We start from the raw sequence: 14,348 nt of genomic DNA, 5'->3' as shown, positions 1-14,348 counted from the left end.
TCGCTAGGATACTGCCATCTGGCCACGCCTCTTTCCTAAATTAAACCATTTTGATTGGCCTTACTTCCCCCCTCGACATCTTGTCGTCAAGTTGTAGCGGCTGTCGCGCCGTCATGTCAATAAAACTAAAATTGGACCAAAACACTTTTATAAGTGGAGCATTTTGAGAAATATACGATGTGGTGCTACTTTGTTGTATTTAGAATGAAAACAGCAACTACATAATTCATCGAGCCAAGGAATAAAACCCCGCGAGGGACATGCTGGTAAGTTGTATTTCATTTTTAACGGCATCCGCTAGCTTGACGAAACTGTTTTGCTAGCCTGTATATAGCAATTTTTTTTTTTTACTACAGTAAAATTTTCAATCTTTCGTTAGCATTAGCTCTAGAGTTATCAGTGTTAAGGTTTCTCGCTGGGTACATTTAGCCAGTGATGGACCGTTACAACTAAGACCGTTTTTCTTTACGTTGAACTGTTTATGTCATACGTCAGGGTTTTCCACTTATGCTTTTGTTACTGCTTGTATCAAATAGTTGAAAACTGACGTTATGTTGTGTTCATGACGTACCTTGACCACCTTTTGCGTGTACGTAATACGGCTAACAAATCCGAGTTAATTTCCATGTTGACGTAATTTTTTTATTTGATTATAATTGTAATAAATATTCTAAAAATAATCTATGATCAAATAGCTAATGTTCACAAATGTACAGCATGTGTGTGAGCAAATATCCTTACATACCGCTGATTTATTATTTTTTTTAAAGTAACTTTCATGCACTCGCCTTGTCTGACCACTTCAAGATGGATGCAGAAATGGATTCTCAGAGGAGGTAAATAAAAAATACACGTGATATTTGAGTGGAGGCACTGTGCTCATGTATTCATTTTATTTTGTGTTCCAGTGTGACCGGTGATAGCCAATCTGAAGGTGGATCAGCGGAGCTCTTCTGCAGATCACCAGAGCAAGATGGAGATGATTTTTCACGGGCTGACACGGCCTCTCAGACTTTAATGGACTGCGGGTCTTTAAGTGGGTTCAGCGATCCTTCGCTTGCAAGTATTAGAAGTAGTCCGGCCCTTGCGCAGTGTTCTTCTAATGGTCAAAAATCAAAGAGACTCAGTTCTCCTGGCCCTCACCCTGTGAAAACAACCTGTGTTGTACACTCCCCCAACCCTAAACCGGCCTGTTGCGCAAGTCCGAGGAAAGGCTCGTCCTCCAACGACGTGGAGATGCCAAGTCCCAACAGCCCTGTTGGTAAAACACTGCTCACCAACAACTCGGCAGGAGATGGCAGCGCTTGTGTCGAAGAGGCTCGGGAACACAAATGCCCGAACTTTGTTTCAGAGCCCGACAAACACTCAGCCGCAGGAACCGGGAATATCGTGGCGAGTGATTGTAGCGACCAATCAGTTTTAAGCCAGGAATTGATTATCAGCCAGACAGGTGCTACTTGTGAAAGGTATTTATTACTTTTCTTCCCTTGCGGTTAGAATTGCAAGTAGGTAGAAAATTGCTACAAAGTTTCTGGTAGATTTCGGAAATACAATATAATTCCTGGTTTACATTCTTCCAGTCCTATTCGTTAAAATCCGAAATAATTCAAACACTGTCATTTCTGACCACACTGCTCTTCTTTTGTCTTTGCAGTGTTCCATCCCCTGAGCGTGACGCCCCCAGAGCGTGGCTGGGGACCCCCATCAATGAGCTGAACAGGATGCCCCAGTGTGCTCCTCCACTGTCTCACCTGAAAGCCGTTCCCAACCACACTGTCACAATAAGGGTGAGTACACCATGTGACGAAACAGCTCTCCAACGACTGTCCTTGAGAATACATCTTGTTTGCTCGTCAACGTTACAGACAGATCTCCTCAGAGAGGGAGAGGTGCCTATCCCGTACCCCGGCAAGTTCAAAGACGCGTGGGATGACGTGTCAGTCAAGATGCCTTGCTCCGAGAAGAATCTCTTCCCACTGGAGACGGAGGTCCAAGATGCGCACGGACTTCAACCCAAACGTAAAGCTTAAGTTGGAGTCACTAAATTGATAACAACAAGAAAAAATGTGTGTTTTAGGATGGAGGTGGGGTCCAGAGTCGGTGGGAGTTAATCCACTCGGCCTTGCAAGGAGGGTTTAAGAGTTCTCTGGATGTGAGGGTAAGTGAGACGCATTTGTGGAGCACGTGCATTGCAATAAATTTGAAATCATTATAATAACCCTTCCACCCTTGTTATTTAAAGTGTTGCAACATCCACAAGGTGGCAGTGTTTGCAAAAATATCACCCTCCGATTTATCTTCTGCTCCTTTTTGCCACAGCAGGTTATTCATTTATATTTTGCTTCCTTCCCATAGGATGCTATCTTGAGATACAACACAGCCCATGCCAAGAAATGGGACTTCACTGCTCTCAACCTCCTTTGCACCGAGGTGAGCTGCATGCTTGAAAAAGTCACGAAAATAACTTGGAAGTCAAACTGCAAAATTATTGACTTCCTATAATTATAACAAAGGCTTCTTTTTTTTTGAATGCATTTCAGTGTCCGTTCTAAGATTTTATAAACTCAAGCTCCTTGGACTAATGTCTCAGTGCAAGGTGGAGCTTGAGCGATCGATGGGCTGCTCGTGAGCCGCTTTATTGCTTTATCCAATTTAATTAAAAGGGTCCATCCCATCTAAAATGATGCTAAGTAAGGCCTTCCTAAGTTGCCCTTCCACTGACTGTCCTCCATTCTAATGAAACTGAGGCTTTACTTTGCATGCTATTTTAAAAAAAAAGTGCTGTGAAGGCTTTTTTTTTGCAAAAGCTTACAACAGAAGAGGTACGTTTTTAAAATGGGGGTCCACTGTCTAATATACTGCGTTGCTCACTTAATAACATTCAATTTATTCAATTTAACTAGCATTCATGAAGTACTGAATAATTGTCCTGAGTCCCCTTAGCCAAGCTCCACTGATTGACACCCCCCCCCCCTCCTGTGGCTGTAGGAAAGATGATTAAAAAAAATGATACAAATTGGGATGAGTCTGTAAATTGCCGTCGCGTTTCTCTCCTGCCAAATGAAACTGTCACAGTGTCACTTTCTGATGAACGTCTAAGGGCCCAAGCATGGAAGCCGTCCAGGGCGGAGTACAGCTGACGCCCCCAAGGGAGTACACAAACATTTGTGCTTCGTCAAGCGTTTCACACTTGTTTGTCAAACGCCCGCGCTTATTTGTCGTTTCACTCGCAAGTACACGGACTGGCTAACAGTTAGCCGGCGAACGGCCGGCTGCAAAGCCAGGCTCGCAGACAGTCGACTCTTCTGACTCTTCTGACTCTTCTGACTCTTAGATCCCTCACCTTTTTAAAGGAGTCACATCTAAAATATGAGGATGGCGACCCCAAGTGGACATTAGTAATATCTTCGCCTCAAATGCACATTGTGTTGTTGAAATAATGCAATTTATTTAGCCAGTTAATCAATGAGACAATTGATAGAATAATTGATTCAGAAATACTTGACAACTGTATAACTTAATAAAAAATATTTCCACTCTGGTCCCCCTAACCCAAGTGAGGCCGTTTTAGGTCAGCAGCTCTAACCGTGTGCGATATCATATTTCTACCCTCATACCGCCGCCACGTCCGCCATCTATTAGTCCCACCGGAGCGTTTTATGATGCCTGCCAGCTCATTACTTCTGACAGCGGTTAGTCAGACCTGCTCCCCTGACATATAAACGTTCTGCGGACAAATTGCCCAGCAAAGACTTTAGCGTTGGAAATCAAGCCACCGTGCCGCTCTCGATCGCTCTCTTTCGGCGATTGGTCATTTGCATTTTGCTCCAGAAGGTCCATTTAATCAGCCGCTCTGCTTACCTTGATAGAATAAGGCAAGTGATTGATAACGCTGACATTTGAAGCCAATACGCTCATAAGTGATTGCGTTGTAAATCTGGCTGTATGACCGAGTAAGTGTGTTTATTTTAGAAGGAATTGCTGAGGCAAGCTGGAGGCTGAAGTATGTGGCCGCTCCTTTTCCAGATTGATGTCTTTTTTTTTTCTTTTTTTTTTTCCCTACACAGATAGAGGCCTTCCGTTTTTGTGACGCTTACCCCAAATTGTGTCGATTGTCACTCTTCCTGAGGAACTTCCATCAAGCTTTATAATCCCTTTTTAAAGTAGATTTTTAAAGCTCGTCATAACTTTTGCCATTTGAAGAAAAAGTAGCTGATCTGAACTTTGTTACCCCAAAATGTCAACATCATTCCGGCTAATACTAAAATGTCTTTTCATTCATTCCCCACTTTTTTTTTTTTGCCCTCTAGTGTCTGGAGCATTGCGAGGTTCAGCACCTCTATGAGGCCGTGCTGCCTTCCATGGTCACGCTGGCACTAAGTGCTCCCCGCCTCTGCACCATGGTACGTCTTCAAAGTTCCATTCCATATTTAATAACTTAATCAGGGACCACTGGAATTTCAGGTGCATCCTTTCCGGTGGTTTGTTAATGAAGATTCCGTCGTATTGCTGTCGTAAGCCTTGAGCCAGATGTTCCGGCTCCTGTTATTAGAGCTGCTATTGATCGGCTAACCGCGGCAGCCTTGGGAGGCTCTTTAGCTCTAATCAGCCAAGATATATGAGCCGGCGTGTCTGACTGGGAGAACATGGGCGAGCGCAAGAAAACACGGAGCTTAATTACTTCTTCGCATTTACTTAATGGAGCCCTTCTTGTCTCTTCTGATTTTTAGATTGCTGTACTAATTATCTGCCCGCCATTAGCATTTAGCGTCCTTGTAATGTTATTCTGATCTGTCCGTCATCTCTATTGCCATGATCCTCACGGTCTTCCCCTTCATTTCTTTTTTTGGTCTCTCCCTCAGCCAATCCCCTTGCTGAAGTCACGGATGAACCATTCCCTCACCATGTCTCAGGAGCAAATCGCTTGCCTTCTGGCCAACGCCTTCTTCTGCACATTCCCGCGACGCAACTCCCGCAAGTCAGAGTACTGCAACTACCCCGAGATCAACTTCTACAGGTGGAAAAATCCGGCATTCCCCACGAGCAAAAAAATCCATAAGGGGGCACTAGTGCCCTAAAAACTCTCCTTACAGTTTCTTATTCATTATCACACCATAGTCAGTAATAATATTTCTTCTTTATTCAGTATTTGGTGGATTGGGACAGTCTGCCGTTTTTTTTCTGCTTAGTTGTGAGTTGCTGCTTTTTTTTTTTTTTTTTAATATGATACATAATATAATTCATAAACAAGCACGAATGGCTCATTAGGTGATACGTGCTGGATAATCACATTAAAATAGCGTCTGTCTTATTATATTTACTCCTTACCTGGCAGACACAGTCCAGGTTTCGCATCAATTTTCCCCTCATCTCTTTGAGGATCCGTCCCCTTGTTAGTGAGAAGCTTAATCACATCCTGTCTGCTTGTGTTTTTACCTCATTATGAAGGTGCATAACATCAAGTATCATTTTTCAATTTTTCTGTCAGGCAGTAGAAAAAGCCTTAAGAATCCCAATTAGTCGTGGATCCGATGTATATTTGAGTCGTTCTCCTTCTGTGTAAGAAGGTTTTCTCCTGACCACATCAGATGTTAGCAGCAGGCTAAGTGAAGAGGGCTGTGTAATAATGTAAGCATTGATTCCTGCAGTCCTTCTATCGCTCGCTTGCAGATACTCAGGGCCCACCTTCACTATCAGCATTTCATCCTGCGGCACAATGTAGAACCCGGTTTGTGAGACGATGAGACGAGACAAGCAGCGAGGTCCAAAATGGGCCGTGGATCGTTATTGCCTCCCCCACCCCACTCCCCCTTATAATTGAGGGAGTGTCCGTCACTTTGCTTATTGGCTACAGTGGCGCTCCGTCTTGGACAGGCAGCGCGGCAAGCAATCTGCTGATTGCTTTTTTGGCAGAACTGTCGAGGTTTGTCCTCGTTAAGTGATGGATATGTTGGAGAAGGAGGACGGAAGGCTGAGATGTGGCTCTTCAGCTGCTGTTTTCCTTTGCTTGAGAAGGAAATGAAGTGGAAAACATCGGGATATGATTCATATAGACATTTTTTGTGTGTGTCTGTTAATACAATTAAAATAAATCGATGAAGTTGGTTATTTCGATAAGAAAAAAAGAGTCATGGCTCGTCAGTAAATCTATTTTTTTTTAGCCCTGACAGATTGTGACGATTGTTTTGATTGAAACAACACTTCATCTGTCTTGCAGGTTATTTGAAGGCTCTTCACAACGAAAAATTGAGAAGTTGAAAACACTCTTCTGCTACTTTAGGAGAGTTTCGCAGACCAGTAAGCATCAGGAAACCATCCTGATTCAAAACAAAATATAAAATTAACATTTGGATTGATTTTGTTTTTTTAGGACCAAAGGGACTTGTGACATTCACAAGACAAACTGTGAACACGCTTCCAAACTGGGAGAAGTATTACTCTTTTTTTTTAACCCTTAATTTAAAAATAAACATCTTAAAACACACAAAAAGCATATGATGGCATTTTGACAAGTTTTAATTTTCAGCCCCTGAAAAAAAGATTACATTTTTTTTTTATATATACACATACCCTACCAATGAATAATAGCAAACAATTTTTTATTTTTTTTTTAAGTAAAATTTACAAATCATCATTGAAAAGTGTCTTTTCCTTTTTCAAGCTGCCAGACTCAGCTGACTCGCTTACACATCACCTGCGAGGGGACAATTGAAGCCGATGGTTACGGGATGCTGCAGGTATAAAATCAACTTTATGTCAAATCTGTCCAGTTTCGTATCCATTTTGGCACTGTGGCTTTCTTTCAGCCCTCACACGTATTTGTTTTTTTAAGCAGTTCGGCATTCTGTGTCTGTTGCAATGGATTCGCCCTTTTTTCTTTTTCTTTGCTCTCATTGGTCTGGACATATCAAGTGTTATTTCTCACTGTTGCCTGACAACTGAAATTATACACACGAGTAACTCAGGGAAGGAGGGAGAGGATAGCAAGGACCCTGGGGTGCAGCAAAAGTGTTCTTCGCATTGAAGGGGGGAAAAAAAAAAAGATGACGAGGGTGTGGCATCTTACTGGGACGACCCGGCCCGGGTTCAGAAGTCCTTCGTGCTGTCATTCTGTCAAAGGAGGTGAGATTGAAGGATATGGAGGATGAGGCTAGGGGTGACCGAGGTGAGGAGAACCGGTTCAAAACCAAACACTCGCTGTCACACAAATTGACGTGGCTGTGGGCCAGTGAGCAGGACCCTCCCCCTCTGATAGACAGCAGTGGATTCAAAAGTCCTCTTATTCTTGGCTTACGTGACGTAAAATAAAAAAATAGTCAGTTGTAAAGAAAAATGACAGCATGTGAATCCATTGGTTCATGAGTTTTGATACATCCAACGTGCATGATTTTGCTTCCTCATTTGATTATTCCCAAACAGGAAGCAAGCATGTGATCTTTATCTGTATTAAATGAGCACAGTGGGTGGCAGGAAATAAGGACATACTAATTGAGTCATTTATCTGCATAACTGGAAGTTTAATCTTACTGTTAGCCTCGACCGGTATCGATTAGACAAGACTGTCTCCATTTTTTTTTTTTGTTTCAGGAAAAGAAAAGCTCTTGGAGCATCTAGTAATGAAATGTCCTTTTTCTCCTCACAAGGTGGATTTTGCGAACCGATTCGTCGGCGGCGGCGTCACCGGAAACGGCCTGGTCCAAGAAGAGATCCGGTTCATCATAAACCCCGAACTCATCGTCTCCCGTCTCTTCACTGAAGCACTGGAGCAAAACGAATGCCTCATCATCACAGGTATCACGTCGATAGATTACCGTAATTACTGTGGATTTTATGCCATTCTTAAAAAAAAAATTGTTTTATATAACACTTCGTATTTGTGTCGAGTGCCACCGAATAGCGCTTTAGTAGAGCAGACAAACGACGACACTCCAGTCCTGCGATGCCACCAAACACACACAAGCCCTTTTATTGTGCGCCGTCAATGTAAAAATCGACTTTAGTCTTATTAAGTAGCGCGGCCGGCGACACGGTGGCGCCGCCCTGTCTTCTCTGCGACATTCATCTCTTTTCCAAGTCACCTTCAGTTGTTAGTCACCGTCCTCCTCCTCCCCTCAGACCGTTCCTCCCTCCCCTCCTTCCTCCTCCCCTCCACTTAACTTTATTACATTTGGACAGAAAGGAATTTATAAGCGCACTAAGGTCAACGCTCCACTAATGGAATGGGCCAGTTACGCCATAGATCTGTTAAAACCCCGCACAATATTCTTTGCACGCACGATGCCGCCTCTTTGCTAAGATTCTAATCCAGACGTTTGTTCACCTCGCTCCCCCGTGACGTACATTCCTTACTTAACGCGGGTTTTCCCGTACCTTTCCAACGTCGGTATTCCTCCGTGGGGGGCGTTGTCGAATCGGAAGGTAGAAGAACGCCGCGATGTAATCTGGTGATGGGAACCTTGATGGCAGGATGCCGGGCAGTTTCCGGCACAAATGACATCAAGGTGATTGGGAAGGACAGCGAGCAGCGGCTTCCTTGTCTGTTGATACGGGCAAGGATATGAGATGATGAAATTGCTTATTTTGTGGAAATTAATACTTCTTTATCCTGAAGAATGTTCCACAGAAATTGTATTTCAATTGTAGAGCACCATGCCCCCCCATCACAAGCTAGTTTTTCATTAGAAAAGTGTTCACTGGGTACATTTTGATGTCATTTGCTTGAAATAAAATCAATGGCCAGAAAGGAGAATGCAGCAATTGGAGTCAAGTTGCTCTTGAAACTTAACTTTTCCCAGTTGCGAGGAAGGTTAAATGTAAATTCAGGTTTTCGATTTACTGAGACTCGATAGTGGGCATATTTTCACTTTTCATATTTTTTCACTTGACTGAATGAAATCTTTTGACTGTATGTCTGTGTAGTGTCTTCTTTTATTTGAACTGTTTCTTCCCACTTAAGTCTGGAAGCTTTTTATTTTAACCCCAAAGCAGATTACTTATTAAATCACAGGCTTCTATTTATGCCAATCGAATCCACTGAATTTGATTTGCGACACAAAGTGAGGAAATAAATTTACGTCCACTTTGTGTGCTCTCACTGCGGATTACTTACTGATTTTATTATTATGCCTCAGCATTAGCGTTGCCTCTTGACACAATTTTGTGAAAGCCTGCACTGGACTCGAGTTTTGGACACTTGGAAGAGGTTTGTAAGAAACGACTTCAATTCTATTTCCCTTTGTTTGTTTCTACGTAGGTGCTGAGCAGTACAGTCGATATTCTGGCTACGCCGAAACTTACAAGTGGGATCAGTGCTACAAAGATGAGACTCCCAGGTATTCGTTCACCTCTTCGTTTTAAGTCGAGTTTGAAACGAAAGCAATGCTTTTAATTTGAAGGGATGACTGGCAGAGACGATGCACAGAGATTGTGGCCATTGACGCGCTGAAATACAAGCACTTCCTGGAACAATTTTTGCCGGAAAAGATGACGAGAGAGCTCAACAAGGTGAGAAACTTGATTTTTGATTATGCCTAAAACTGAGAACCCTTGTCGTAAACAGTACCTTTAAGGACATCTCTTTTCTGCTCAATGGGTTCTTCTGCATTTTAGGCCTACTGCGGATTCTTCCGAAATAACGCCAACAAAAAGCACTTGTCTGCAATCGCCACCGGCAACTGGGGTTGCGGAGCTTTCGGTGGAGACACGCGACTCAAAGGTACTCCGCTAGTCACAGTTTTTGAAAAGGCTATCCTCTCGACCCCTCCCCTCGCTCAATTAGTAGCCGGCTTGTGTGTCACTCATCCGTTTCTTCCCACCCGTTATCGATCCGCTGACACACGTTTATGCTTGCCATTAAAACGCCGATTGAGCGCCGGCAAGGGAGGGCATAAATCGCATCCTCTGTGGATTCGGCGCTACATCACTCTTCATAAGCGAGGGTCCCGGGGAAGACTTAACACTTGCACATTTTCTCCAATTGCTAATGGTTGAATGTGACGGCGTTTGACCAATATAAATTCAGTTCACACTCAGGTGAGTGAATCAAGTAGCATCCTCAGGGATCAATTTAATAAGGATCAAGTTACGGACTTTTTTTTTATGTTCGCTGGAGTTTTTGTAGATAACCCATGCCCATTAAATTTAGAATTAGCATTTTATGTCCACATACCCCGACATGAGCCATATTGACGCTGTAAAGATTACGACCCTATTCAAAGTGATGTTTTGAGTTGTGTGTTCATTAATCTGGAGTTAATACCCAACCATTAAATATTTAACACTCCTAATTTGCTAAAAGATGGAAATCCTCACTGCGAGCAAAAGGCATCCCCCGACTTGGATTATTGACCAATTACTAATGAAGCGCAATTCCTTACATCACGCTATTCTCATTTGTTTTTCGTTAGCGCTGATTCAGCTGATGGCTGCGGCAGAGGCGGGCAGGGACATGGCGTACTTCACCTTTGGAGATGCTTCGCTCATGCGAGATGTTTACGACATGCACACTTTCTTGACTGAGAGACAAGTCACAGTGGGTAAGGTTGACAAGATTTCATTTAAACCTATTAATGGTGAAACCTCTAACGTTGGAGCAGAAAAATTGCGCCTCTTAAATATTTGAAACGTCATCTGCTTTTTTTCTGTAACTGAACCAATTTTTAAAAAATATATCAGTGACCCGCACAATGAGGAAAAAAAATCATTCGGGTATCTAAACAAATAAACCAGCATCCCCGGGATTGTCCAACAAGGATTGTTTGACTTTAGAGGTTCCATGTCTCATTAAATCCAGCGCCTGCCTTTTATGGAGCTCCTATCGTAGAGTACACAATAAATGGAACTGGGGACGATATTAGCCGCCATTGCGCTTGTGAAGATTGAGAGGCTTGTCCTTGCTGCCACTATTAGCGCGCCAGTATGCATTTAAAAAGAAAAAGAAAAAAAAGCAGCCCATGTGCATGCTAAGTTATTACACCTCATGGCCCATGTCTTTCCCTCGAGCCCATCCATTCAGCGCCAGAGTGGATTACAGGTGACCCCAGACGCTATCTCGCACTCCCCCGCTTTCCTTTTTTTTTTTTTCCTGCTGACATTTATTGAAGCCTTTGAAAGAAATTCCCCCTCCAGCTATCCATTTTCTAAAGTGGAGCTGCAGAGACGCACTAGCACGAGCTCAAACTAGCTTTCATTTATGTTTTCTTTTTTTTTCCCATTCTCAACCGTTCTCTTTGTCTCTGTCACCCAAACCTCTCCTTCCTCGTCTTGATCCACATTCCCCGCCCCCTTTCGTTCCTCTTCCCCCAATTTTCGTCCTTGCCGTTGCTTTCCAGGGAGGCTGTATGGCCTTTTGAATCAATACTCCAGTTTGGTTTGCAAGAACTGCCGCTCGACCAGACCCGACGTTAGCTTGTATGATTTCATCTACCGGTCTCTTCCCCCCGTGAGCGCCGATGCCTTGGACTCTACTAAGGACTCTGGGATCTCCCCTGATTCTCATTAAAAAAAAAAAAAAAATCCCATCCTCCAGGTTCAGAAACCTCAGTCGTGTGCTTACAATCACTCTGACAAGTGCATTTCAGTAATTCAAATATTGTGGAAAACATTTATTTCAGTAGTTCAACTCAAAGTGAACCAAAGCTTGCCAGGAAAAGCAAAAATCTGATTTTTGAGATTCCTCAGTCGCGAACCGCAAGAAAAAAAACAAACTTTTCACCAATATTCTCATTTCCTGAGATGCACCTGTAGCCACGCTCCCTTTACGTTTGTGATTTCTCCAACACGCAAACTACCAAAACACAGCTTTGCCTTTCTTGATGGTGGTGAGTGTATTACAACAGCCTTGTAGTTGTCACCTCATGTGGTGAAATCTTTCCACTTTCTAGCAATAGTAAATCCTTGTTGCTGTTCAGCCTTTTTAATCACGTAAAGGTGGCTCGTGGAATGCCAAGTTTCCATTCACATAAGGTTGATGACAGACACTCAAATGTCGACAGAACTCCGCCAAGGCTAAACTTTAAGTAGCTCTACTAGCCCTGATTTGGGGGTGGGAAGTGCAAAAACAAATTTGCCATGACTTGGAAGAAATATAACAATATTGAGAAATAATCTTACTGCAGTTCCCATCCTTTCAATATTATAATTTAATATTTGATTTTTTCCATGTATTTTTTTTTTCAACAAACACAGTTCATCTATATAACAATAAATAATTTGTTTATTATACATAAATGTTTTAGTATATAAGAAGGTCCAAGAAAACGGATACAATAACAATATGGCAACTAGAGCCTTGTTAAAGTACCTCACAGTGAAAAGGGGCCGTTTATTCCCGGACGTATATTCTCCCAAATGCATGTTTGTGGACACATACTCGAAAAATTTGATGACACTCCATTGTTATCAGTATTATCTTCTATTTTAGAAAAAGTGACCACGAAAGATGCTGTGAGTGACAGAGATGCTGCGCTGTATTCTATGCATGGGTATACAGTATGTCTTATCAAATATTCGAAACATATATGCTGCTCTTTTATATCTTTGTTTGACATACTTTTATTTAAACAGAAACGACAGACTATCATTCTTTAAAGGGGAAGTCAACCCTCGAATTTTCTTTGTCGAAATATGTTCTGTGCGGCTCAGCAAGTTGAAACACGGTGTTCTGATTGTTTGGTTTGTGGAATATAAATGAAACAAGGCAAAATACACCCGTTTTCATCCATTTCAAAAGGCGGCCATTTTACCACGTGCTGTCGACTGAAAATGACATCATGGTTGCCAGGTCTCAGGTCACAACCAATCATGGCTCACCAATTATCTGAAGCTGAGCCAGGATTGGTTAGGACACCTGGCAAATGTGATGTCATTTTCAGAAAGTGGCAAAATGGCCGCCCACTGAGATGAATAAAAACAGGTGAAATTAGCTACTTAATGTAATATTATTTTGGGCTTGGCTTTCCCTTTCTTAAAAAAAAAAAAACAACAACATCCCTATATGTCCAAACTGAGGGTTAATGGAAGAGTTGCTCGTCAAACATTTTGTTGTTTTTACACAGCATTTGAGAATACTGTAAATGATTTATGGACACTATTTAAAGATGCTTTGGTTACATCTCCGATAACACCTGTAAATGTGTCTCATAATATTGTACTGTAGGCTTTTAAGTTGCCCTCTTTTTGTTATGGTTTCTTAATTAAAATATATCCTGTTCAAGTCGCTCCTCCACTCTGTAATTGAATTATTCATAGGTCATTGAGAGGTAACAAACTTTTATTGCCGGCTCTTCAAAGCATGCTTCGGCATCGCAGATCCGTCACTTGATTTCGCCAAATCATGCATTATTGAATGACGCCAAATGCGATTGATTTCCACGAGGCCGCGCGTGCCCATAGCTCCCACGGCAAATTAAATTGGGCCTTCATACATGCTTTATTAGATGAATTAGGCTTCCTAAGTACCGTCACGACTTGGAAATCCATAAACGGCACCGAGGCTTGGCTCCCCTAAGTGGATTACACATTATACGACTCCAAACAAGACTTTGGTACAAAGTCACTTTGGGGATGTCAGACCTGGACGCTGTTGACTTTTAACAATATGCATCAGCTTGTTTTGCGCCGTACTTATTTTGCTGGTGTCCTCAAAATCAAAGATTAACTCCTTCTCTGAGCTTTGATCACCAGGATCTCTAACTACGGTCAACCAGCATTCACATGCACGATGAGACGTCGACCTGTTTCCTTTCCTGTCAGTTTTGTTTTTTTTCTTTTTCATAATCTTGTGTCGTGATGGTAATTATCCTAAACAGGATGTGATTTAACACAGAGCCTGTAGTATGTTACCCAGCGGCGCAGGTCTTTGCAAGCTCGGAGACTATTAATAAAAAGGCCAGGAAAGAAATGGCCCTCGCTCCGTCTTTGTCAGGCGGCAGAGTCGCCCCGACAAAATGGCATTTCTGTTCATAATTGCCTGACCCTTCCTTCTGCAGGTCATATAGGGAGCAATGGCAAAGAGGCATGCAAATAATGAGTCTGCAGGTTACAAATATAGGAGGTAATGTGGATTTTTAGGGCAGTAAGTGAATTAATGTGAATTTAAAAAAATACAAAGAATTGGACGCCTTATGTTTTTTCTGATGTTTTAGATTTTTGATGTGTTGTCATTTTAAAATTAGTTTTAAGGTACTTTGTACAGGTGGAATATTAGAATTAGTAGTGTAAGAATTCTGTGACACTGGTGTTTCTGTGGATTCTCATTTTCACCCTTTCTCACAGGTTTTTTTTTTTATTCCCGTAACCATCTTTTTTCACCGACCTTGCGGCCAGCAAGTATGAATGATGAAAGTCGA

The 14,348-nt window shown here is 42.3% G+C and overlaps 1 protein-coding gene across 2 annotated transcripts; it reads left to right on the top strand.

Moving 5' to 3' along the window:
• Positions 1–59: 59 nt before the first annotated feature.
• Positions 60–13,213, top strand: parga (poly (ADP-ribose) glycohydrolase a). 2 transcript variants are annotated; one of them, XM_088384245.1, is made up of 19 exons: positions 60–266; positions 771–836; positions 909–1,261; positions 1,352–1,466; positions 1,655–1,787; positions 1,866–1,988; positions 2,078–2,158; positions 2,356–2,430; positions 4,311–4,403; positions 4,863–5,017; positions 6,218–6,297; positions 6,371–6,431; positions 6,662–6,737; positions 7,644–7,791; positions 9,254–9,332; positions 9,396–9,504; positions 9,610–9,715; positions 10,407–10,535; positions 11,331–13,213. In XM_088384245.1, the coding sequence occupies exons 2-19, from the start codon at positions 808–810 to the stop codon at positions 11,498–11,500; spliced, it is 2,115 nt and encodes a 704-aa protein (XP_088240371.1). In that variant the 5' UTR covers positions 60–266; positions 771–807; the 3' UTR covers positions 11,501–13,213. The 2 variants fall into 2 exon arrangements, with proteins under 2 accessions (XP_088240371.1, XP_088240370.1); XM_088384244.1 differs by having other exon boundaries at positions 909–1,466.
• The last annotated feature ends 1,135 nt before the right edge of the window (positions 13,214–14,348 follow it).

Source organism: Syngnathus floridae, chromosome 9 (genome assembly GCF_059516105.1).
Source record: "Syngnathus floridae isolate MCC-2025c chromosome 9, RoL_Sflo_1.0, whole genome shotgun sequence".
In the NCBI taxonomy this organism is placed as follows: domain Eukaryota; kingdom Metazoa; phylum Chordata; class Actinopteri; order Syngnathiformes; family Syngnathidae; genus Syngnathus; species Syngnathus floridae.
This window is presented reverse-complemented; position numbering and strand designations above follow the sequence as displayed.

What these genes read in the sequence shown, in the direction of transcription:
- parga (XM_088384244.1), top strand. Translation starts at nt 808, where the DNA reads ATGGATGCAGAAATGGATTCTCAGAGGAG. An exon ending in CTCCCCGCCTCTGCACCATG is followed by an intron (nt 4,404 to 4,862) that starts GTACGTCTTCAA and finishes TCTCTCCCTCAG; the next exon opens with CCAATCCCCTTGCTGAAGTC. An exon ending in TGAGAGACAAGTCACAGTGG is followed by an intron (nt 10,536 to 11,330) that starts GTAAGGTTGACA and finishes GTTGCTTTCCAG; the next exon opens with GGAGGCTGTATGGCCTTTTG.